General features: G+C 40.5%; 1 protein-coding gene across 1 annotated transcript in view; it reads right to left on the bottom strand.

Annotated features, from left to right (window-relative positions):
* LOC145355597 (uncharacterized) overlaps nucleotides 1-24,725 on the bottom strand; it is a 138,691-nt gene that overhangs the window by 62,640 nt on the left and 51,326 nt on the right. The window contains exons 32-53 of the mRNA XM_080207848.1: nucleotides 21,385-21,464; nucleotides 21,086-21,145; nucleotides 20,369-20,416; nucleotides 19,927-19,989; nucleotides 18,474-18,524; nucleotides 18,151-18,210; nucleotides 17,119-17,181; nucleotides 16,485-16,538; nucleotides 15,822-15,863; nucleotides 15,506-15,565; nucleotides 14,462-14,515; nucleotides 6,898-6,957; nucleotides 6,162-6,224; nucleotides 5,521-5,580; nucleotides 5,201-5,260; nucleotides 4,154-4,213; nucleotides 3,855-3,914; nucleotides 3,009-3,071; nucleotides 1,693-1,752; nucleotides 1,382-1,441; nucleotides 493-552; nucleotides 186-221 (exon numbers count right to left, since the gene is read on the bottom strand). Coding sequence (XP_080063974.1) covers nucleotides 186-221; nucleotides 493-552; nucleotides 1,382-1,441; nucleotides 1,693-1,752; nucleotides 3,009-3,071; nucleotides 3,855-3,914; nucleotides 4,154-4,213; nucleotides 5,201-5,260; nucleotides 5,521-5,580; nucleotides 6,162-6,224; nucleotides 6,898-6,957; nucleotides 14,462-14,515; nucleotides 15,506-15,565; nucleotides 15,822-15,863; nucleotides 16,485-16,538; nucleotides 17,119-17,181; nucleotides 18,151-18,210; nucleotides 18,474-18,524; nucleotides 19,927-19,989; nucleotides 20,369-20,416; nucleotides 21,086-21,145; nucleotides 21,385-21,464 — 1,277 coding nt within the window. The remainder of the gene's footprint in view (nucleotides 1-185; nucleotides 222-492; nucleotides 553-1,381; nucleotides 1,442-1,692; nucleotides 1,753-3,008; nucleotides 3,072-3,854; nucleotides 3,915-4,153; nucleotides 4,214-5,200; nucleotides 5,261-5,520; nucleotides 5,581-6,161; nucleotides 6,225-6,897; nucleotides 6,958-14,461; nucleotides 14,516-15,505; nucleotides 15,566-15,821; nucleotides 15,864-16,484; nucleotides 16,539-17,118; nucleotides 17,182-18,150; nucleotides 18,211-18,473; nucleotides 18,525-19,926; nucleotides 19,990-20,368; nucleotides 20,417-21,085; nucleotides 21,146-21,384; nucleotides 21,465-24,725) is intronic.

Here is a 24,725-nt window from a genome sequence, read left to right as displayed (position 1 = left end):
TTGGAATATAAATCAAAATGAAATTTTAGTCAACACTGAAGCCAATAAATACTGCCTTCTGGCTGGAATGGAAGAATACACTGGGGTAGAAAGGCAACTGACTTTCACAGACAAGGAGCTGACGATGTAATGAAACTGTTTGTATCTAAGTGCTTGCAATGTATAATGAAAGAGAACTCACTCACCAGTTGTTGATGGTGACACTGTTGTACTTGTTAACTCTGAAAAATATTAAATACAAATCGAAGTCACAAAATTATGACTCAATTTATAAAGAACATTTATATGCATTATCAAGCCAAGATGACATGATTTGCACCAAATAAATGAAAGAAAATAAATAATATTACTGCACATTTGACAAGAACTAATAAGAGAAAGATTTTGAAGAAGGAGGTAACCGAGTTTATACTGAAAGTGCTGAAATAGTAAAAATATTTTTTATGTTCATTAACAGAATTTGTGCTTTCATTAATAGAAAACATGACTGACCAGTTGTGGAACGGGCAGTAGACTCAGATGTGGTGGTTGGCACTGTTGAAGTTGTTTGTTCTGAAGAGGAGAGAAATTATTTATGACTACAGCACAGAATTTTGAACTGAGACAGTATTGTGACAGTTTCAAAGGAATTATTGGCTATTACATTAATTAATAAGGAGAGTTCACAGGTTTGAGAACTCTTCCACAAATTCCCAAACAGTTACCTTGACATGATAATAAAGTCTGTTTCCTTCTACACGAGTAACACGCTTTCCACTATAGAATTACAGAAATGTTCTGGCACAGGAGCCCACCACTTGGCTATCATGAGAGCACCCAGGTAGGAAATTAGGAGGTCATATTTACAACATCGAACAGATTCAGCAAATCTACATCCCGGACAGTGGTGGCTAATAAAATACGCTTGGATCTTGAATGCTGAATAGAACTTCAGACTGGAACCAAGCATTATTCTTCATGAAACATTTAGCAAAAGGTTGAAATGTAGATGTGACAACAGCGTGGCAAGTTGCCCTCTCATTTATTCCGCTCAATATCTGCAAACCAAACTGAAGACAATTCCTGATTGCCCAGACAATAAAACGGGAATTAATTGATGTACGACATCATTGCATGAAACAAGGACCCCAATTCTCCAATGTTGGATGCCTTGTCACCACTACAAGCCCTAAAAGAGAATGGAAAAATCTCCATGCACTGAATTGGGACCGGAGATTCCTAGCCTCAAGCGAGTTCGGAGGTTCCAGGTCCAGATTCCTTCAAAGTTTAAATGAAAGAAAGTCGTCCAGGAGTGGGAATGGATTAGGTTGCTGGAAGTGCAATGGAATGGACTTTCACCGTCAATGAGATGAAGTGGAAAAAATAAGAAACCAGTACTCACCAGTTGTGGGGCTACTGGTCGAGCCAGTGGTAGTTGGTGGCACTGTTGTAGTTGCACTCTCTGAAAGATAATAATCTCATTCAAAACCACAAACTCCAATGGAATCCCGAAACACACCGTAATGGAGATTCACCACAAGACAACTGGACAGATCTATGACATGAGATATATGTTTCCATCACATTACAACACTCAAAATCAAAACTAGCAGGGGGAGGTAATATGATTCATAGGCACGATGCTGAAAAGAGAAAACAACATTTTTATGTTAACAGAATTGCAAATGTGTATTAAAAGAAGGAATCACTCACTAATTGTGGAACTGGCAGTCACCTCAGTTGTGCTGCTTGCCCTTGTCTTTGTTGTCGATTCTACACAAGAGGAAAGAAAACTGTTAAGAATGACTGTTGCAGGGCAACATCAGGGATCATGTCTTTCATATTTTAATTTGTGTGTCCATTCATATTTTGTTTGTTTTCAGTGTAATAAATGCAGAGTTACATGGGGCAATCAGAGACAGACAGGCCTCACCAGAAGGGAAGAGAGGGTTAATACAGACAGCTAGAGTCTACTCTGCTGACAGATAATGATGAACGCACGCTATCAACTTCAAATAATAACGCACAAGAGATCTTTGAGTTATCACGATAATGGGAGAACTGGCATTAAGATAACCCAGGCTTCATACAATCCAAGGAAGCCACAGTCTTCTGTAAAACATGACCAGCTAGTGAGGGGGAGGGGAGTGGGGGTAGCAATTAATGCATCATTGTAGATTGGTTGGGCAAACACACGTTTTGACATTATAAACGGATACATCCAGAAAAATGATTAGCAGGGGTGGAGTGAACAACGTATTTTGCATAATGAGATGGGAAGAACCATCTTGTATCTAACTCTAGGAATTAATATGATAACGTAAAACTTTGTGAATCTACGACATGCAGAGAGAACTTGCAGGCAACCTGGGATTTTCAGGTCTGAGTCCATCTCTCCTTCATGCATGTGGAATAAAAACTTTTCTTGAAGTTCGGCATGGTCTCCAAGGCTCAACTCGTCCCCGTTTCCCAATGACGTTGAGCATTTCCCAACATTTAAAAAAGAGAGTTTGTGAATATGAAATGAATTCAATTCATCTGCTACCTGGTATCACCCAAAATTCTCGACAGCCAAGAAATTACCATTGTTGTGCAGTCACTTTGCAACATGGGTAAGGTGTCAATCAACTTGGGCAGAGACCGATTATAGAAAAATCAACGTGAAATTCCTTTCCTTGAGATGTTTTGTCAAGCATAAGCACTGACCAGCCTCCTAAAGATAAAACCCAACTAATCATTGAAATAATGCAGCAAGAACTTTTCTTTCACCAGTATGTGCACACAAGATCCCAATGGAATGTCTAATCCAACAGCCGAGAGATCAGCCTGTGTTTTTCTTCCCCAGTAGAATACTAAAAATCAAACTAGATTTTGTGCTCCAGGCTCTGGAGGTGGACCAGCAACTTCTGACACAAGAATGTGAAGAATGAAGCAAAGTTGATAGAGGAGTTTTCACTGACCAGGGGTTTGAGGTGTAATAGCATTCTTACATTTAATTACTTGCAGGAATCGAAGAAAACAACACTTACCAGTTGTGGAACTGGCAGTAGAAGTGGCTGTGCTGGTTGTCTCTGTTGATGTAGTTGTTGTTTCTGAAGGAAAACAAAGACTTTCACAATCAATTCACACAACTTGAATCAGGACAGTATTGAAACAGTTAGAACATGAGTTAGCAGGGAATACATGAGAGAACGTGAAGAAAAGATTAAAGCCTTTTCTTATAGGTGTCAACTGGATATTTGTGTGGCATTTTATACATTGTACATTCCATCTGCACCACTGCCAAGCCCTCCATCGGGCTATCAGTGAAAGATTGAATTTGGAATACCGATTCCAATCTCCCTTTATATTCTCAAACTGTGCTGACAAATAGTATACGTTGAAGCTTAAAAGGGGATTCAGGCAAGATGCAATGGTACCCTGTATAAAATAGCAATTACTCTGTTATTCAATAAACAAATACCTGGATTACAATCTGGAGAAATTTACAATATATTGAGTTGTAAAGTTCAAAATTCAGTGATAGTTATCAGCTTTACTGAATAAACTGGTGCCAAATAGTTTAATGTTATCTTTAACTTAGTTTTACAATCCAGTTACCAGATTAAGATGCGTTGTGTATACCAAGTCAGGAGAGGCAGATTTTAAAATTTATTAGGTCAAGCGTGCACTCTCAGGTGGCTTTTGGAAATAAATCAAATCAAAACAAAATTCTGGTCAACATTGATGCCAATAAACACTGCCCTCTGGCTGGAATGGAAGAATACACTAGGAGAGAAAGGCAACAGACTTTCACAGGCAAGGAGCTGATGATGTAATGAAACCGCTTGTATCTAAATCCTTGCAATGTATAAAAAGAGAGAGAAATCGCTCACCAGTTGTGGAGCCAGTGGTTGAGCCAGTTGTTGTTGGTGACACTGTTGTACTTGTTAACTCTGAAAAATATTAAATATATGCAAATTCACAAACCCTGACTCAAATCATACGAACATTTGTGCATTATCAAGCTAAGATGTTATGATTTGTGCCAAATAAATCAAAGAAAATAATTTAGTGTAATTATTGCACATTTTGAGAAATAATAAGACAAAAATTTTGAAGAAGGGAGTGAGCTTATAGCTGAAAATACTAAAATGGTAACTTTGTGTGCTCATTAATATAAAAATTCACTCACCAGTTGTGGAACTGGCAGGAGACTCAGATGTGATGGTTGGCACTGTTGTTGAAGTTGTTTCTTTTGAAGAGAGAAATTATTTACAACCACAGCACAGTATTTTGAACAGGGACAGTATTGTGACAGTTTTAAAAGAATTATTAGTTATTAAATTAATTAAAAGAAAGTTAACTACAGGTTTGAGAACTCTTGTACAAATCCTTAAACAATTGCCCTGTTATTATTTAAGTGTGCTTCCTTTTACAAGAGTGACAAGTTCTCCACTATAGAATTACAGAAATTATGGCACAGGAGGCCACCACTTGGCTCATCCTGTCAGCACCCAGGTGGGGAATTATAAGGATAACATTTTTTCAAGGTCATATTTAAGACACTGATCGGATTCAGCAAATCCACATCCCAGATGGTGCTGATTGTTAAAATATGCATGGGCCTTGAGCTCCAAATGGAACCTCAGACTGGGACAAAGCATTATCCTTCATGAAACATTTGGCAAAGGTTGAAATGTGGGTGGGCCAACAATGTGGCAAGTTCCCTCTCATTTATTCAGCTCAATTTCTGCAGACCCATCTGGAGACAATTCCTGATTATCCAGATAATAAATTGGGAATGAATCAGTGCTCATCATCACTGTGAATAATTATTCATGATGATGACTAGCCTGCTGTGAGGTTGTATGTGAAATTGTGAAACATCTTCCAATTCTTTCAACAAAGGGGCTGAACTCAACGGTCACTATTAAGGAAGTTTATCAGCTATATTTTAAATAATGTGAAACAAGGGCCCCAATTCTCCAATGTCGTATGCCTCATCACCAATATCAGCTCTAAAGGAGAATCTGGTGTTCAGGAAAATCTCCATGCACTGAAGTGTGACTGGAGCATCCCTGCCTCGAGCAAAATTGGAGATTCCTGGTCTAGATTCCTTCAAAGGTTAAATGAAAAATATCTGTTCATGAGCAGGAATGGATCAAGTTGCTGGAAGTGTAATGGAATAGACTTTCACTGTCAATGAGATGAAGTTGAAAAATAAGAAACCAACACTCACCAGTTGTGGAGCTGATGGTTGAACCAGTGGGAGTTGTTGGCACTGTTGTAGCTGTGCTCTCTGAAAGACAACAATCACATTCAAAACCACTAAACTTCAATGGAATATTAAACATGCTTTAATGGAGATTCATCACAAGACAACTGGACAGATCAAGATGAGATATGTTTCTATCTCATTCCAACTCTCAAAATCAAAATGGCCTCATATCTAGCAGGAAGAGGTAATATGATGCACAGGGAGAAAGCGGGAGAGAGAAAATAACATTGTATGTTGTTAACAGAATTGCTAACGTGCATTGAAAGAAGGAAATCACTCACCAATTGTGGAACCGGCAGTTATCTCAGTTGTGCTGCTTGTCCCTGTTGTTGTTGTTGATTCTACAGAAGAACAAACAAAACCATTAAGAATGACGTTGAGCATATTCCATCATTTAAAAGAGATTTTGCAAATACGAAATGAATTTAATTCATTGTCTGCCCAGTATCACCCAAAATGCTCAACAGCCAAGGAATTATTATTGTTGTGCAGTCATTGTTGCAATATGGGTGAGGTATCAATCATCTTGGGCAGGGTCTGATTACAGAAAGAGCAACGTGAAATTCTTTTCCTTGCAATTTGCTTCAAACATAAACAAACATTGATCAACCTCCTAAAGATAAAACCCAACTAATCATTGAAATAATACAGCAAGAACTTTTATTTCACCATCATGTGCATACAAGATCCCAATGGAATGTCTAATCCAGCAGCCAAAACTTCAGTCCAGTGTTTTGCTTCCTCAACAGAACACAATAAAATCAGACTATATTTTGTGCTCAAGGCCCTTGGATGTGGACCAGCAACATCTGATACGAGAACGTGAAGAATGAAGCCAGAGGGGTTTTCACTGACCAGCTTTTAAGAAGTAATTGCATTCTTACTTTTAATTACTTGTGCAAATGAAAATGACAACACTTACCAAGTGTGGAACTGGCAGTAGAAGTGGCTGTGCTGGTTGTCTCTGTTGATGTAGTTGGTGTTTCTGATGGAAAACAGATACTTTAAGAATCAATTCACACAGTCTGAATCAAGACAGCACTGGAAAAGTTAGAACATGAGACAGCAGGGAATGTGACATAATGTGCAAAAAAGATTAAAGTCTTTTCTTACATGTGTGCAACTAGATGTGAGTGTGGCATTTTATATATTGTATATTCCATCGGCACCACTGTCAAACTCTCCATCAAAACAGTGGCACTATGCAAGATTGAATTTGGAACACTGATTCCAGTCTTACTTCCTTGTCATGAACTATGTTGACAAATAGAATACATTTAAAGCTTAAAGGTGAATTCAGACAACAGTATGGTACCCTGAACAAAATTGTTTTTACTCTGTTATTCAATAAATCATTACCTGGATTACAATCTGGAGAAATTTTTGATATATTGAGTTGTATAGCTCAAAATTCAATGATGATCATCACCCTGACTGAATACACTGGTTTGTGTTTAAATTAGTTTTATAATCTAGTTAACATCTTATGATGCGTTCTGTACACTAAGACAGGGGAGGCAGATCTTAAGGTTCATTCAGATCATGTGTGTGCTATCAGATAGCTATTGAAGTAAACCAAAACCGTCTTGGAGCCAACAATGTGATGATGCTTGTATCTAAGTCCCTGCAACATATAATGAAAGAGACAAATCACTCACCAGTTGTGGAGGCAGTGGTTGAGCCAGTTGTTGTTGGTGACACCGTTGTACTTGTCAACTCTGAAAAATGTTAAAAATATTCCAAGTCACAAGACTCCGAATCAATTCCTAACGAACATTTGTGCATTATCAAGCTATGATGATATGATTTGTGCCAAATATTACAAAGAAAATAAGGGTAATATTATTGCACATTTGATAAGAACTAATAAGAGAAAGATCATGAATAAGTAACAGAGTTTATACTGAAAATACTGAAATAGTAAAAACATTTTTTTGTGTTCATGAATAGAAAATATCACTCACCAGTTGTGGAACTGGCAGGAGACTCAGATGTGCTGGTAGGCACTGTTGTTGAAGTTGTTCCTTCTGAAGAGGAGAGGAATTATTTACAACTGCAGCACAGAATTTTGAACTGGGACTGTATTGTGACAGTTTCAAAGGAATTATTAGTTATTGTAAAGTATAAGAGTTCATTACAGTTCTCCACTCCAGTATTACAGGAATGTTAAGGCACAGGAGACAGCCACGTGGCCCATGTCCCAGCACCTGGGTGGGAATTTTGTCAATATCCTTTCTCAAGGTCATGTTTAAGACACTGAATGGATCCAGCAAATCCCAGACAGTGGTGGCTGATCAAATATGCACAGACCTTGAGCACCGAATGGAACTTCAGACTGAACAAAGCATTATGTTTCATGAAACATTTGTCAAAGATTGAAATGTGGATGTGACAACGTGGCAAGTTCCCCTCATTTATTCAGCTCAATATCTGCAGACAATTCCTCATTGTCCCAGACAATAAAACAGGAATTACTTGGTGCTCATCATCATTGTATGAATAATTATTCATGGTGATAAATAGGTTGGTGAGCAAACTGCACACGGTACAGTGCTGCAGCAGGACATAGGCAAAGAGAAAGGGAAAAGGAACGTAGTAGTGATTGGGGATAGTGGGGTGAAGGGTATTGACACTGTCCTTTGTCACAATGACAAAGTGCACAGAAGGGTGTGTTGTCTGCCTGGTGCTCGGGTCCGGGATGTCACAGCTGGGCTGCAGAGGAACCTGGAGTGGGAGGGTGAGAATCCGGTCGTTGTGGTACATGTGGGTGCCAATGACGTAGGCAAAATGCGAACTGAGGATCTGGGGAGGGAGTATGAAAAGCTGGGAATGGAATTAAAAAGTAGAACCGACAAGGTGGTTATCTCTGGGCTACTGCCTGAACCGTGTGCAGATGGGCGTAGGGTTGACAGGATTAAGGAAGTGAATGGGTGGCTCAGGGATTGGTGTGGGAGGAATGGGTTTGAATTTATGGGACATTGGCACCAGTATTGGGGTAGGTGGGACCTGTTCAGGCGGGATGGGGTTGGTCTGAACTGTGCTGGGACCAGAGTGCTGGCGAATCGAGTAAAGAGGACTGTAGACAGGGCTTTAAACTAATTGGGGGGGGGGGGAGGATGCGAGGGTAGGTGACCTTACGAGGTCTAAAGTTAAGGAGAGTGTACACATAAGGGAAGAGGCCGAGGATGTCCCAATAATAGAGGGAGTAGGGGGCGTGAGTATAGTTGGTGGCGTTGCGGCAAATAGGGTCCAGGTGAAGGCTGGGATGAAAGCACTTTATCTGAATGCACGAAGCATTCGGAATAAAGTGGATGAGCTGATGGCGCAGATCGACACAAACGGATACGATCTGGTGGCCATTACAGAGACGTGGCTGCAGGGTGACAGGGACTGGGAGCTGAATGTACAGGGCTATCAAGTGTTTAGGAAGGATAGGCAGGAGGGAAAAGGGGGGGGCGTAGCTCTGCTGATTAAGGATAGCATCACGGTGGTAGCAAGGGATGATATTGGAGCCAAGGAGCAGAGGGTGGAATCGTTGTGGGTGGAGATTAGGAACAGCAAAGGGAGGAAGACGCTGGTGGGTGTCGTCTATAGGCCCCCGAATAATGATCTGGAGATGGGGCGGGCTGTTAACGCGCAAATAAGTGCAGCGTGCAGGAATGGGAAGACCGTAGTTATGGGGGATTTCAATCTGCATATTGATTGGTCGACCCATGTTGGAGGTGGGGGGCTCGAGGAAGAGTTCTTGGAATGCTGCTGGGATAGTTTCCTCGAACAGTGTGTGTTGGAGCCGACGAGGGAGCGAGCTATCTTGGATCTGGTGCTATGTAATGAAGCGGGCAGAATTAGGGACCTTGTGGTGAAGGATCCTCTTGGGGAGAGTGATCATTGTATGGTGGAGTTTCTGGTGCAGATGGAGGAGGAGAAAGTGGGTTCCCGGACACGCGTCCTTTGTTTGAATAGAGGGGAATACGGTAGGATGAGAGAAGAATTGGTGAATGTGGACTGGGAGAGCGCGTTGGAGGGAGGGTCTGTTGAGGAGCAGTGGAGGATCTTTAAGGAGATCTTTCTTGGTGCTCAACGGAAATTTACTCCGATGGTCAAAAAGGATAGTAGGAGGAGAGGTAATAAGCCGTGGATAACGAAGGAGGTGAAGGAAAGTGTTAAACTAAAAGCGGAGGAATTTAGAGTAGCTAAGAGTAGTGGGCGAGAAGAGGATTGGGAGAGGTTTAAATGTCAACAAAGATTGACAAAGAAGTTGATAAGGAAGGGTAGGAGAAACTATGAAGCTGGGCTAGCGCTTAATATAAAAAAGGATAGCAAGAGTTTTTATAAATATATAAAAAGGAAGAGGCTGGCTAGGGTGAATGTTGGTCCTTTAGAGGATGAGAAAGGGGACCTAGTGGTAGGGGATGGGGATATGGCTAAGGTATTGAATAACTTTTTTGTTTCTGTCTTCACGGAGGAGGACGTGAATAATTTGCCGGGTGTTAGCGATGGAAAGGTGGTAGGACTGGAGGGTCTCAATGACATTACTGTTACTAGAAAGGCGGTGCTCGACAGACTGGAGGGGCTGATTGTGGACAAGTCCACAGGACCGGATGGAATGCATCCGAGGGTTCTGAAAGAAATGGCGGAGGTGATAGTGGATGCGTTGGTGGTTATTTTCCAAACGTCGCTGGATTCCGGGGAAGTGCCGGATGATTGGAAAACGGCTAATGTTACGCCGTTGTTTAAGAAGGGTGCCAGGCAAAAGGCGGGGAATTATAGGCCGGTTAGTTTAATGTCTGTGGTAGGTAAAATGTTAGAATCTGTCATTAAGGAGGAAATTGCGAGGCATCTTGAAGGGAATTGCTTGATAGAGCAGACGCAGCACGGTTTCATTAAAGGGAAGTCGTGTCTGACAAATTTACTGGAGTTCTATGAGGATGTGTCCAGGGCGGTGGATAGAGGAGAGCCGGTGGATGTGGTCTTTCTAGATTTTCAGAAGGCGTTTGACAAAGTGCCTCACAAGAGGTTATTGCAGAAGGTCGAGGGATATGGAGTTGGGGGTAGGGTGTTAGCGTGGATAGAGGATTGGTTGTCAAATAGGAGGCAGAGAGTGGGGGTCAACGGGTGCTATTCGGATTGGCGGATGGTGACTAGTGGAGTGCCCCAGGGGTCGGTGCTGGGGCCTCAGCTTTTTACCATTTATATAGATGATCTGGAGGAGGGAACCGAGTGTAGAGTGTCGAAATTTGCTGATGACACCAAGATTGGGGGAACGGCAAATTGTGCGGAGGGTGTGGAGAGTCTGCAGAAGGATCTAGATAGGCTGGGCGAATAGGCCAGGAAATGGCAAATGGAATTTAATGTTGGCAAGTGTGAGGTGGTCCACTTTGGTAGGAAGAATGGTAGGAAGGACTATTACTTACGGGGCGAAAAACTGCAGCAGGCGACGGTGCAGAGGGACCTCGGGGTCCTTGTGCATGAGTCGCAAAAACCCAGCTTGCAGGTGCAGCAGGTGGTCAGGAAGGCGAATGGGATGCTGGCCTTCATAGCGAAGGGGATTGAATATAAAAGTAGGGAGGTCTTGCTGCAGCTGTATAGGGCATTGGTGAGGCCGCAACTGGAGTACTGTGTGCAGTTTTGGGCGCCGCACCTGCGCAAAGATATTTTGGCCTTGGAGGGAGCGCAGAGGAGGTTTACTAGGCTGATACCGGAGTTGAGGGGGTTGAGCTATGAGGAGAGGCTGAATAAACTGGGCTTGTACTCGTTAGAGTTTAGAAGAATGAGAGGAGATCTCATTGAGACGTATAAGATGATGAATGGGATGGATAGGATAGAGGTGGAAAGACTCTTCCCGCTCAAAAAAGACAATAGGACTAGGGGGCACAGCCTCAAGATAAAAGGGGGGGCGGTTTAGAACGGAGTTGAGGAGGAACTTCTTCACTCAAAGGGTGGTGAATCTCTGGAATTCTCTGCCCGTAGAAGTGGTGGAGGCTGCCTCACTAAATATTTTTAAGACGCGGGTTGATGGGTTTTTGATAGGAGAGGGGATTAAGGGTTATGGGGAGAGGGCGGGAAAGTGGAACTGAGCAGCGACAGATCAGCCATGATCTTATTGAATGGCGGGGCAGGCTCGAAGGGCTGGATGGCCTACTCCTGCTCCTATTTCTTATGTTCTTATGTTCTTATAGCATGCTGTAAGTTTGTATGTGAAATTGCGAAATATCTTCCTTTTCTAAAAACAAAAGGGATAGAACTTAATGGTCGCTATTAAAGGATCTTTAGCAGCTATATTTTAAATAATGTGAAACAAGGATCCCAATTCTCCATTGTCATATGCCTCATCTCCAATATCAGCTCTAAAAGGAGTATTTGGTGCTCAGACAAATCTCCATTTACTGAAGAAGTGTGACTGGAGCACCCCAGCCTTGAGCTAGATTGCAGCTTCCTGGCTCAGATTCCTTCAAAAGTTAAATGAAAAAAAGACGTCCAGGAGTAGGAATGGATTAGGTTGCTGGAAGTGCAATGGGCTAGACTTTCACTGTCAATGAGATGAAGTTGAAAAATAAGAAACCAACACTCACCAATTGTGGAGCTACTGGTCGAGCCAGTGGTAGTTGGTGGCACTGTTGTAGTTGTGCTCTCTGAAAGATAACAATCACATTCAAAACCACAAATTCCAATGTAATCCCTAAACATGCTTTAGTGGAGATTCACCATAAGACAATGGGACAGATCTGTAACATGATATGTGTGATCCTTTCATATCTCAAAATCAAAACAGCCTTGTGTCAAGCAGGAGGAGGTAATATCTTTCACAGTGAGGATATCGAAATGGAAAAAAAAATAGTTTTGTGTTAATGGAATTGTGAATATGCATTGAAAGAAGGAATCACTCTCCAATTGTGGAACAGACTGTCATCTCACTTGTGCTGCTTGTCCCTGTTGTTGTCGTTGATTTTACATAAGAACAGTGAAAACCGATAAATCTCACTCAAATGGAATACATTTGAGAGACTTTATCACCTCAGTGCATATTCCATCATTTAAAAGGGAGTTTGTACATATGAAAATCATTCAATTTATCTGCTGCCTGATATGACCCAAAATACTAGACAGCCAAAGAATTATTAATGTCATACAGTCACTGTTGCATTATGGGTTAGGTATCAATCAACATTTGAAGATTCTGCTTACAGAAAGAGCAGCGCGAAATCCCTTTTATTAAATGTTGCTTCGAGCTTAAACATTGATCAGCCTCCTAAAGATAAATCCTTCTCATTTTTGAAATAGCACAGCAGGAAATTTTATTTCACCAGCGTGTGCACACAAGATGCTGACAGAAAGTATAATCCAGCAGGCAAGATGTCAGTGTGTTGGAGGTCCTGTGTACCAGCAACTTTAGGCACTCCTAGTTGACCTGGATTCAGACCACATGAGACACCACGCATAATAGATATATAGGCTTTAGTTACTTGTGCACAAGGAGAAACAGGCTCACAGACCCTCTACAAGTGTTCCTGAAGTTACAAACAATTTGGCATTTATAGTCAATTACAGCAAATCAGAAACAAGCCATTTTTCTAATCCTTTATTTGCATATTCACCAATTATATCCTAGCTTCATGCCCTTTCTTATTTAATTAAAAACTATCTCTTGCTAATCCTTCATTTGCATAGCATGTCCCCATATCTTTGCTATTTGTCATGGAAAAATCTGCTCTTGCTCACCCTCTGGTGAAGGCCAAAAAATAGAAAGTTATGGGTCTTTTGCAAATGAAAATTAGCCTCTTCATACTGACTAGCAGACACTAAGCCCAGTCAAAGGTCTGCAAACTGATGAACATTTTCCATCACTGTACAGAGAAAGCATGAACTTTTAATCTGAACAATTTAACTTCCATAAGTCTAGTGCTTTTCTTCCGGACAAGGCAGCTACAAGCTCAAACTGGGTTTCATGCTCAGTTTGAGCATGAAGTGGAGAGTTTTCAGCTCTGAAGGTGGACTAGATCCCACCATCTTCTGATGCGAGCATATGAATAAAGCAAAGCTGACAAGGGGTTTTCACTGACCAGGGATTAAAGATGTAATTGCTTTCTTGCTTTTAATTATTTCCAGAAATGCAAAATGACAATGAATATTGACCACACTTACCAGGAGTGGAACTGGCAGTAGAAGTGGCTGTGCTGGTTGTCTCTGTTGAGGTAGTTGTTGTTTCTGAAGGAAAACAAAGACTTTCACAATCAATTCACACAACTTGAATCAGGACAGTATTGAAAGAGTTAGAACATGAGTCAGCAGGGAATACATGAGAGAATGTGCAGAAAAGATTAAAGTCTTTCCCTACAGGGGCCCAATTGGATATTAGCAAATTATTTCATACATGTGTATTCCATCTGTACCACTGACAAGCTTGCCACCAAAAGAGTGTTATTGTGAAAAATTGAATTTGGAATATTGATTCCATTCTCCCTTTATTGTCTCAAATGATGCTAACAAAAAAAATACATTGGAAGATAAAAATATCAGTCTGAATAAATTTCCCATGTATCAAGATATATATTTCAATATTGATTGATTATCACCTTAACTGTATACACTGGTGCCAAGTGGTTTCAATTTATATTTAATTTAGTTTTACAATCTAGTTAACATGTAAAGAGACATTCTTTACACTGAGACAGGAGAGCTGCACTTTAACATGATTTATTTCAATCAAGTGTGTGCTCTCAGGTGGTTTTGGAAATGAATCAAAACGAAATCCTGGTCAACATTGATGCTAATAAACACTGCCCTCTGGCTGGAATGAAAGAATACACCGGGAGAGAAAGGCAACAGACTTTCACAGACAAGGAGCTGACGATGTAGTGAGACCGTTTGTATCTAAATCCTTGCCATGTATAATGAAAGAGAAATCACTCACCAGTTGTGGAGCCAGTGGTTGAGCCAGTTGTTGTTGGTGACACTGTTGTACTTATCAACTCTGAAAAATATTAAAAATATTCCAAGTCACAAAATTGTGACTCAACTCACACAAACATTTATGCATTATCAAGCCAAGATGATATGATTTGCACCAAATTAAAAAATGAAAATAATTTAGTGTAATATTACTGCACATTTGACAAGAACTAATACATCAAACTTCTTGAAGAAGGAAGTAACTGAGTTAATACTGAAAATACTGAAATAGTAAAAATTTTTTTGTGTTCATTGATAGAAAACTTCACTCACCAGCTGTGGAGCTGGCAGTGGACTCAGATGTGATGGTTGGCACTGTTGTTTCTTCTGAAAAGGAGAGAAATTATTTACAACCACCACACAGAATTTTAAATAGGGACAGTATTGTGACAGTTTTAAAAGAAAGATCACTTATTACACAAATTAAAATTCTTCACTATGTGTTTAAAACTCTTCAATAGATCCCCAAATCAATTACCTGACCATAATATAGAATGTGTATTCCTATTCCAACAGTTGGGGCCACACACTGGACGACAGAAGCTCCCCTCAGTTCCCATCTGCTTCTTATTTATCACGGGTCAGCTGGTCCACTGACCCTCATAGCATGTTACCATTGATTATATTATAACAGATCCAATGTTATCATTGGTTACAATATAATAAAATACCGGTGGTCCTCAAGTGTCTAATGGAATTTCAGAATGGAGAAAATATTATACTTCATGCATCATTTAGCAAAGATTGAAATGTGGATGTGACAACAATGTGGAAACTCACTGCTTCTAATCTCAGTTATTGAACAGCTCAATATTTACTGATCCAGCAAGAAGCAATTCTTGATTATCTAGATCATAACACTGGAATTTACTGAAGCTTATCACCACTGTGTAAATATTCATTCCTGGTGATCTCTAGCATAATCCGAGTTTCTATCAAAATTGTGAAGTGCCTTCCTTTGCTATGAAAAAAGGAGCTGACCTCAACTGTCACTATGAAGAATATTTTTCAGTTGTATTTTAATAAATCAAAACAAGGACCAGAATCCTCCGGTGTTGTACACCTCACCATAACTACCAGTGAGAGGGAGGAGAATTTGGTGCTGAGGCAAATCTCCATTTGCTTAAGTGGGACTGGAGAATCCCAGCCTCAAGTTGGTCAGAGAATCACTCATAGGATTTCTTCAAAAGTTAAAAAAGTGTCCAACAGCAGGAATGGATCAAGTTGCTGGAAGTGTAAGGAATGGACTTCCCTGTTAATGAGATGAAAAATAACACTTGTGTCAAAGGCCTTGGCACTGCAGGAACCAGAACTCACCGGTTGTGGAGCTCCTGGTCGAACCAATGGTAGTTGTTGGTACTGTTGTAGTTGTTCCCGCTGAAAGAAAAAACAAATCCTATTCAAAACCACAAAATTCAAGCAATTCCCAAAATATGCTATAATGGAGGTTCACAACAAGACAGCCAGACTGAAATGCATCATGAAATGTATGTTTAATCCACATTGCATCTCTCAAAATAAAATCAGCCTCATGTCAAGCAGAAAGAAATAACATGGTTCAAAGAAAGAGTGCTGAAATTGGGTTAATAGAATTGCTAATGTACAATTGCGAATGAAAGATGGAATCACTCACCGCTTGTGGAACTGGCAGTTGTTTCAGTTGCACTGCTTGTCCCTGACATTGATTGTATAGAAGAACAAACAAAACCATTAAAAACCAAGTGAATTGATCAAATTGGAGCATTTTCCATCATTCAAACGAGAGTTTGCAAATATGAAATAAATTCATTTGCTGCCTGATAACACCCAAAATACTCGACAGCCAACAACGTCATTGTTGTGCTGTCACTGTTGCAATGTGAGCAAGATAATCAATCAATTTGGGCAGAGGCTAATTATAGAAACAGCAATGTAAAATTCTTTTTACTAAACGTTCCTTCAAGCATCAACATTGAGTGGCATCCTAAGGAGAAAACCCTACTCATCTTTGAGATAACACAAAAGGACCTTTTATTTCACCAGCATGTGCACCCGAGATCCCAATGGAACATCTAAGCCAGCAGACAAGAAACCATAGAAATACTGAAATCACAAGAAATACACACTGCTTTTCTTCCTCAGATCAGAGTAGATTTTGTGCTCTAGTTTCTATAGGTGGACTTGATCCCACCATCTGCTGATGCAAGAATGTGAAGAATAAAGCAAAGATGACAGAGGGGTTTCATTGACCAGGGTTTAAGGTGTAATTGCATACTTACTTTTATTTACTTCCAGAAATGAAAATGACAACACTTACCCAATGTGGAACTGGCAGTAGAAGTGGCTGTGCTGGTTGTCTCTGCTGTTGTTTCTGAAGGAAAACAAAGACTTTCACAATCAATTCACACACCTTGAATCAGGGCAGTATTGAAAGAGTTAGAACATGAGTCAGCAGGGAATACATGAGAGAATGTGCAGAAAAGATTAAAGCCTTTCCTACAGGGGCCCAATTGGATATTAGCGAGTCATTTTATACATTGTGTATAAAATGCACCACTGACAAGCTCTCCATCAAATGAGTGTCACTGTGAAAGATTGAATTTGGGACACTGATACCAGTCTTATTTTATGGTCTCAAACTGTGCTGACAAATAGAATACATAGAAAGTTTAAAAAGAAGATTCAGACTAGAATTCAATGGTACCCTGCCCAAAATACTGAAGTCACAGGATTCTGACTGATTTCCTGAAGAACACTTACCCCTTTTCAACATTTGATACAAACCCTACAGTCTAAAAATCATTTAATATAATTCAGGGTAAAATTACAATACATCATTCAAAAACTAGGAGAATGATGTGAATCCAGGAAATAATTCAGTTTATACCTAAAAAAAAAATCGAACTCAGGAAATTAGTTTTTCATGTGCATTGATAGAAAACTTGACTCACCAATTGTGGAACTGGCAGGGGACTCAGGTGTGGTGGTTGGCACTGTTGTTGAAATTGTTTTTTCTGAAAAGGAGAGAAATTATTTACAATCACCACAGAATTTTGAACTGGGACAGTATTGAGACAGTTTCAAAAGAAAAGTCACTTAACACACAGATCAGCAGAGTTCACTTGCTGCTTGAAAATTCTTCTATAGATCCCCATATAATTACCCTGCCATAAAGTGTGCTTCCTTCTACACACAAGTGACAAGCTTCCCATTATAGAATTGCTGTGGCACCAAAGGGAACCATTTGACCCATTGTTTCAGCACCCTAGTGCGAATCTTGTGGGGGTCATCTTCCAAGATCATAATTGGGGCAGTGAAAGCAACAAGAACTTCAACATCCCGGACAGTGGTGGCACTAAAAAGTCTCGTTGACCTTGGTCACATAATGGGACTTCAACACTGCAACAAAACACCTTTAAGAATTTTAGGGCCATTCGTGCCAGTGGGATTTTCTGGTTCCACTGCAGTGAATGGAAATTTGGCTGAGCTCCACATTCTCTGTCCCCACTCACAACAGGGCACGAATGGCTGGAAAATTCTGACCATCATCTTCCATGCAACATTCGGCACAGATTGAAATGTGAATGTGACAACAATGTGGAAGTACACAGCTCCTACTGTCAGTTATTGAACAGCTTAATATCTGCAGATCCATCTGAAGACAATTCCTGTAGATCCAGATAATAATTATCATCATCTCTAGCCAGCTCTGAATTTGTGTGAGAAATTTGAAAATGTCTCTCTGCTCTAAGAATAAAGCAGCTGACAATTGCCATTATTAAGGAAGTTTTACAGTTATATTTAAAATAAATCAAAGCAAGATTTCTTCAATACTTAATCCAGAAATTATTTGTCCATGAGCAGGAATGCTAGAAGTGTAAAGACATGGACTTTCACTTTCAATGAGATCAAATTAAGAAATAACAAAAATAACCTTTGTGTCTCAGGCCTTGCTATTGTATACTGAAGAAACCAGCACTCACCAGATGTGGAGCTACTGGTAGAGCCAGTTGTAGTTGGTGGCACTGTTGCAGTTGTCCCCTCTGAAAGTCAATAATCACAATCAAAACCACAAAACACCAATGCAATTCCTAAACATGCTTTAATGGAGACTCACCACAAGACAACTGGATAGGTATGGAACATTAAATACATATCTAGGTCACATTACATCTCTCAAAATAAAATTGGCTTCGTATCAAGTAGAAGGAATTCACATGGTTCATAGGGAGGACGCTGAAATGGAGAAAAAGCAGTCACGTGTTAATGGAATTTCTAGTGTGTATTGAAAGAAGGAATCACTCACCAGTTGTGGAACTCGCAGTCATCTCAGTTGTGCTGCCTGTCCTTGTTGATTCTACAGAAGAACAAACAAAACCGTATAGAACCGAGATATCCAGCTTGAATGGGGAAACTTTTTCATTTAATATATTATTGTCACACATATTAGCATACAGTGAAAAGTACTGTTTCCTGCGCCATACAGAAAAAGCATACCATTCATAGATAAGGTAAAGGAGAGAATGCAGAAAGTAGTGTTACAGTTGTAGCTAGGATGTAGAGAATGATCAATCTAATATGAGGTAGGTCCGTTCAAAAGTCTGATGACAGCAGGGAAGAAGTTGTTCTCAAGTCAGGTGATATCTGATCTCAGATTTTTGTACCTTTTGCCCGATGGAAGAAGGTGGAAGAATGTATGTATGGGGAACATGGGGTCCTTGATTATGCTGGCTGCTTTTCCAAGGTAGCGGGAAGTGTAGAGAGTAAGGGATGGGAGGCTCGTTTGCATAATGGATTGGTGGTCTTGGACAGAACAGGAGCCATATCAAGCTAAGATACAACCAGAAAGGATGCTTTCTACAGTGCATCTGTAAAAGTTGATGAGAGTCATAGTATACATGCCAAATTTCCTTAGCTTCCTGAGGAAGTAGAGGTGTTGATGGGCATTCCTAACTATACCATTGGTGTGGAGGGATCAGGACAGTTTGTTTGTGATCTGAAAAGGTAGAAACTTGGAGCTATCGACCATTTTAACTTTATCCCTGCTGATGTAGACAATGGTATGGCCTCCACTAGGCTTCCTGAAGTTGATGACTATCTCTTTCTTATTGATGACATTGAGGGAGAGCTTATTGTTATCACATCAGTTCACCAGATCAGAGATTATTGTCGTTGCACCAGCCCACCAGATTTTTGCGTAAATTAATCAACTTGGAGCGTATTCCAGCATTTAAAAGAAAGTTTGCAATTATTAAATATGTTCAATTCATCTGCTGCCTGATATGACAAAATACTCAACAGCCAAGGAATTATTATTGCCGTGCAGTCACTTTTGCAATGTGGGAAGGTTTCAATCAACTTTGGAAGAATCCAATTACAGAAAGAGCAACGTGAAATTCTTTTTACTAAATATTCCTTCAAGTTCCAATAATGAGCAACATCCAAAGGAGAAAACCCTACTCATCTTTGAGATAACACAGAAGAACTTTTTATTTCACCATCATGAGCACACAACATCCTGATGGAACATGCAAGCCAGCAGACAAGAAATCAGTCCATTGCTTTTCTTCCTCAGAAGAAGACTATAAGGTCAGAGTAGATTTTGTGTTCTAGGTTCAGTGGATGAACTTGATCCCACATCTTCTGATGCGAGAATGTGAAGAATGAAGCAAAGCTGATAGAGGGGTTTTCACTGACCAGAGGTTTAATGTGTAATTGCATACTTAATTACTTCCAGAAATGAAAATGACAACACTTACCAGATGTGGAACTGGCAGTAGAAGTGGCTGTGCTGGTTGTCTCTGTTGATGTAGTTGGTGTTTCTGGAGGAAAACGAAGATTTTAATGATCAATTCACACAACATGAATCAGGACAGTATTGAAAGAGTTAGAACAAGAGTCAGCAGGGAATACATGAGAGAATGTGCAAAAAAAATTAAAGCCTTTTCCTACAGGGGCCTAATTGGATATTTTATGGTACATTCTCTACATGGAGATGGAGAGGTTGATTTTAAGAAGGTTTATTTCAATTAAGTGTGGTCTCAGGTGGTTTTTGAAATGAAACAAATCTTTGTTCAACATTAATGCCACGAAACACAGCTCTTTGGCTGGAATGGACTTTCACAGGCAAAGAGCTAATGATGTAATGAAACTGCTTGCATTTGAGTCCTTGCAATGCGTAGTGAAAGTGAAATCACTCACCAGTAGTCGAGCCAGTTGTTGTTGGTGACACTGTTGTACTTGTCAATTCTGAAATATATTAGATATTCAAAGTCACAGAATTCTGACTGAATTACTGAAGATTTATGCATTTTCAAAATAAGAAAACGGGTGGAATTTTCCCATCTTACCCGCTACAGGAATTGTAGTGGGTGGGCCACGAGCCATGTAAAGGACCATTGACCCCAGGTGGGATTCTCTGGCCTTGGGGTGAACGTGGCTGGAAAATCCCACCCTACATGTTTTGTGCCCAATATATCAAAGAAAATAATTAAGGGTAAAGTTGCAATGCATCGTTCAAAAACTGATCTCAAAATAAGAAATCATTGAGTTTATAGCTGCAAATACTGAACTAAAAGAAAAGAAAACTTCACTCGCTAGTTGTGGAACTGGTAGCAGACTCCGATGTTATAAATGACCACAAGGGATCACCAATAGGTCTCCCTGTGGGCTTAGTGCAAGATGAGCTGTATTATTGAGTGAGTGGTGGCTCGCACAATGGGAAGTAGTCAGCAGGGGCATTTAAACTGTTGACTCTATCTAGATCGTTATTTTAGGTTTCAAGATGAAGATTGTCTGACTGTAAACCAGCCATGACCACAATAAAGGACTATGGTGACAGGAACCTGGATACTTGACTGAATTACTACATTTTAGTGCGAGAATTGTTAATGCGTATTGAAAGAAGGAATCACTCACCAGTTGTGGAACCGACACTAGTCTCACTCGCGCTGCTTGTCCCTGTTGTTGCCGTTGACGCTAAAGAAGAGCAAACAAAACCATTAAAAACTAATATGCCGAAGTCTAAGTGGCAGCAGTCTGGGAGAAGTGACCAACTGGTTGTATAGTCAGTCATTCCAAAGACAGTGTGCAAACATAATATTAAATGTACTGAATTCGTCTGGTGCTGTGAATGTGCTTCATGCAGCAAAGCTGAGAGAGAGGTTTAAGGTGTTACTGAATTCTTACTTCCAGGAATGTAAAATGACAACACTTACCAGGTGTGGAGCTGGCAGTAGAAGTGGCTGTGCTGGTTGTCTCTGTTGATATAGCTGTTGTTTCTGGAGGAAAACAAAGACTTTGACAATCAATTCACACAAATTGAATCAGGACAGGATTAACAGAATTAGAACAAGAGGCAGCAGGGAATACATGTGAGAACGTGCAAAAAAGATTAAAGCTTTCTCTTAAGGTGACCAATTGGATGTTAGCAAGTCATATATTCTGTCTGAACTCTGAGAATCTCTCCATCAGAAGAGTATCACTGTGAAAGATTGAATTAGGGACACTGATTCCAGTCTCCCTTTATGGTCTCAAACTGTGCTGACAAAATGAATACATTCCATGATTTAAATTGAAGTTTTCAAATATTTACTATCAAATCATTCAATTCATCTGCTGCTTGACATGACCCAAAATGCTCAACAGCCAAGAAATTATAATTAAGATAAAAGCAAAACACTGCAGATACTGGAATCGGGATTCCAGCATTTTCTATCCACAGATGCTATCAGACCTGCCGAGATTTTCCATCGTTTTCTGTCTTTGTTAGGAAGGAACTATTAATTGTTGTGCAGTCATGGTTGCAATGTGGGTAAGGTGTCAATCGGCTTGGGCAGAGTCAGATTTCAGAAAGAGCAACGTAAAGTTCTTTGAAACATTGCTTCACACATAAACAGCATTGACCACCTCCGAAAGGGAAAACTCTACTCATCACAATATAATGCAACAAGACCCTTTATGCCATCAGCCTATGCACACAAGGTCCCGTCAAAATTTAATCCCAATTTCCTTCCTCAGAACACTAAGGTCAGAGTAGATTTTTGCGCTCTAGGTTCTGGAGGTGTACTTGATCCCACCATCTTCTGATGCGGGAATATGAAGAATGAAGCAAAGCTGACAGAGGGGTTTTCACTGATCAGGAGCTTTAGGTGTAATTACATTCTTACTTTTAGTTACTTCCAGAAATGAAAATAACATTTACCAGATATGAAACTGGCAGTAGAAGTAGCTGTGGTGGCTGTCTCTGTTGATATACTTGTTGTTTCTAAAGGAATACAAAATATATTCACAGAGCAAATCAAAGAATCCCTGCAGTGCAGGAGGCCGCCATTTGGCCCTTTAGTCTGTGGGCAAGGTTTTAGAAAAAATTATTAGGGATAGGATTTATAGTTATTTGGAGAGTAATGAATTGTTTGGAGATAGTCAGCATGGTTTTGTAGCGGGTAGGTCGTGCCTTACTAACCTTATTGAGTTTTTTGAGAAAGTGACCAAAGAGGTGGATGGGGGTAAGGCAGTTGACGTGGTATACATGGATTTTAGTAAGGCATTTGATAAGGTTCACCATGGTAGGCTTCTGCAGAAAATGCAGATGTATGGGATTAAGGGTAGTCTAGGAAATTGGATCAGGAATTGGCTAGCAGATAGGAGACAGAGGGTGGTGGTTGACGGTAAATATTCGTCATGGAGTTCGGTTATGAGTGGTGTGCCTCAGGAATCTGTTTTGGGGCCACTGCTGTTTGTAATTTTTATTACTGATCTGGATGAGGGTATAGTTGGGTGGATTAGTAAATTTGCTGATGACACCAAAGTCGGAGGTGTGGTAGATTGTGAGGAAGGGTGTCATAGTTTGCAGGAAGACTTAGACAGGTTGCAGAGCTGGGCCGAGAGGTGGCGGATGGAGTTTAATGCGGAGAAGTGTGAGGTAATTCACTTTGGTAGGAACAACAGATGTGTTGAGTATAGGGCTAACGGGAGGACTCTGAATAGTGTGGATGAACAGAGGGATCTAGGTGTATGTGTACATAGATCCCTGAAAGTTGGGAATCACGTAGATAAGGTTGTTAAGAAGGCATACGGTGTCTTGGCGTTTATTGGTAGGGGGATTGAATTTAGGAGCCGCAGCGTCATGTTGCAACTGTACACAACTCTGGTGCGGCCGCACTTGGAGTACTGTGTGCAGTTCTGGTCCCCACATTACAGGAAGGATGTGGAGGCTTTGGAGGGTGCAGAGGAGGTTTACCAGGATGTTGCCTGGTATGGAGGGGAGGTCCTATGAGGAGAGACTGAGGGATTTGGGGTTGTTTTCGCTAGAAAGAAGGCGGCTAAGAGGGGATCTTATTGAAACATATAAGATGTTTAGAGGTTTAGATAGGGTGGACAGTGATAGCCTTTTTCCTCGGATGGAGAAAGCTAGCACGAGGGGGCATGGCTTTAAATTAAGGGGTGGTAGTTATAGGACGGATGTCAGGGGTAGGTTCTTTACCCAGAGGGTGGTGAGGGATTGGAATGCCCTGCCTGCTGCAGTTGTAAATGCGCCTAGTTTGGGGGCATTTAAGAGATCCGTGGATAGGTTCATGGATGAAAAGGGATTGGTTTAGGTTAGTGGGTCATTGTTTTTTAACTGGTCGGCGCAACATCATGGGCCGAAGGGCCTGTTCTGCGCTGTAATGTTCTATGTTCTAACTCTCCAAAATTGGAATCTACTTAGAACTCTTTCCCTCAGAACTCTGCACCTTTACCATGACTAATCTGCAGGAGGAAATTGGAGCACCCGGAGGAAACTCATGCAGAAAACGGGGAGAACATGCCACCTCTACACAGTATTGAAAAAGGTTTCAACATCAAATCAGCAAGGAATACACATATTAAAACAAAACATGCAAAAAAGATTAACTTTCTTACTAGAGATAGCTAACTGAACGTTAAAATGTAGCTTTATAAATTGTGTATTCCAACTGCGCCACTGACAAGCTCTCCATCAAAAGATTGCCAGTGAAAGATTAAATTTAATGTTCTCACACATTCATGTTTTACAAAGTAGGTTGTGAAGATAGCCCAGTCCAGCATGCAAACCAGCCTTCCATCCATTGACTTCATATACACTTCCATCGCCTCGGAAAAGCAGTCAACATAATCAAGGATCCTACGCACCCTGGACGTTCTCTTTTCCACCTTCTTCCATTGGGAAAAAGATACAAAAGTCTGAGATTACGTACCATATGACTCAAGAACAGCTTCTTCCCTATTCCCATCAGGCTTTTGAATGGACCTCCTACATACTAAGCTGATCTTTCTCCACACCCTAACTGTGGCTGTGACATTACATTCTGCACCCTCTCCTTTCTTTCACCCATATGTACTCTAAGAATAGTAAAATATAATGCTACTGATCACCTCAGTGGTCTACATTAGTGCGAAGCAATACAATGTTCAGCTTAATTATATAGCTTCATCTAATTATCCATTTGAGATTTCTTCCATTAATGCAAGAGGAGATTTTTTTTAAGACCACCTATTTAAGGCAGATATGTACTATCAGCTGGATATTCAATAAAGG

This window comes from Carcharhinus amblyrhynchos, chromosome 19 (genome assembly GCF_965287045.1).
Source record: "Carcharhinus amblyrhynchos chromosome 19, sCarAmb.v2.hapA, whole genome shotgun sequence".
NCBI lineage: Eukaryota > Metazoa > Chordata > Chondrichthyes > Carcharhiniformes > Carcharhinidae > Carcharhinus > Carcharhinus amblyrhynchos.
The sequence above is the reverse complement of the archived record's forward strand: the minus strand, read 5'-3'. Positions and strand labels throughout refer to the sequence as shown.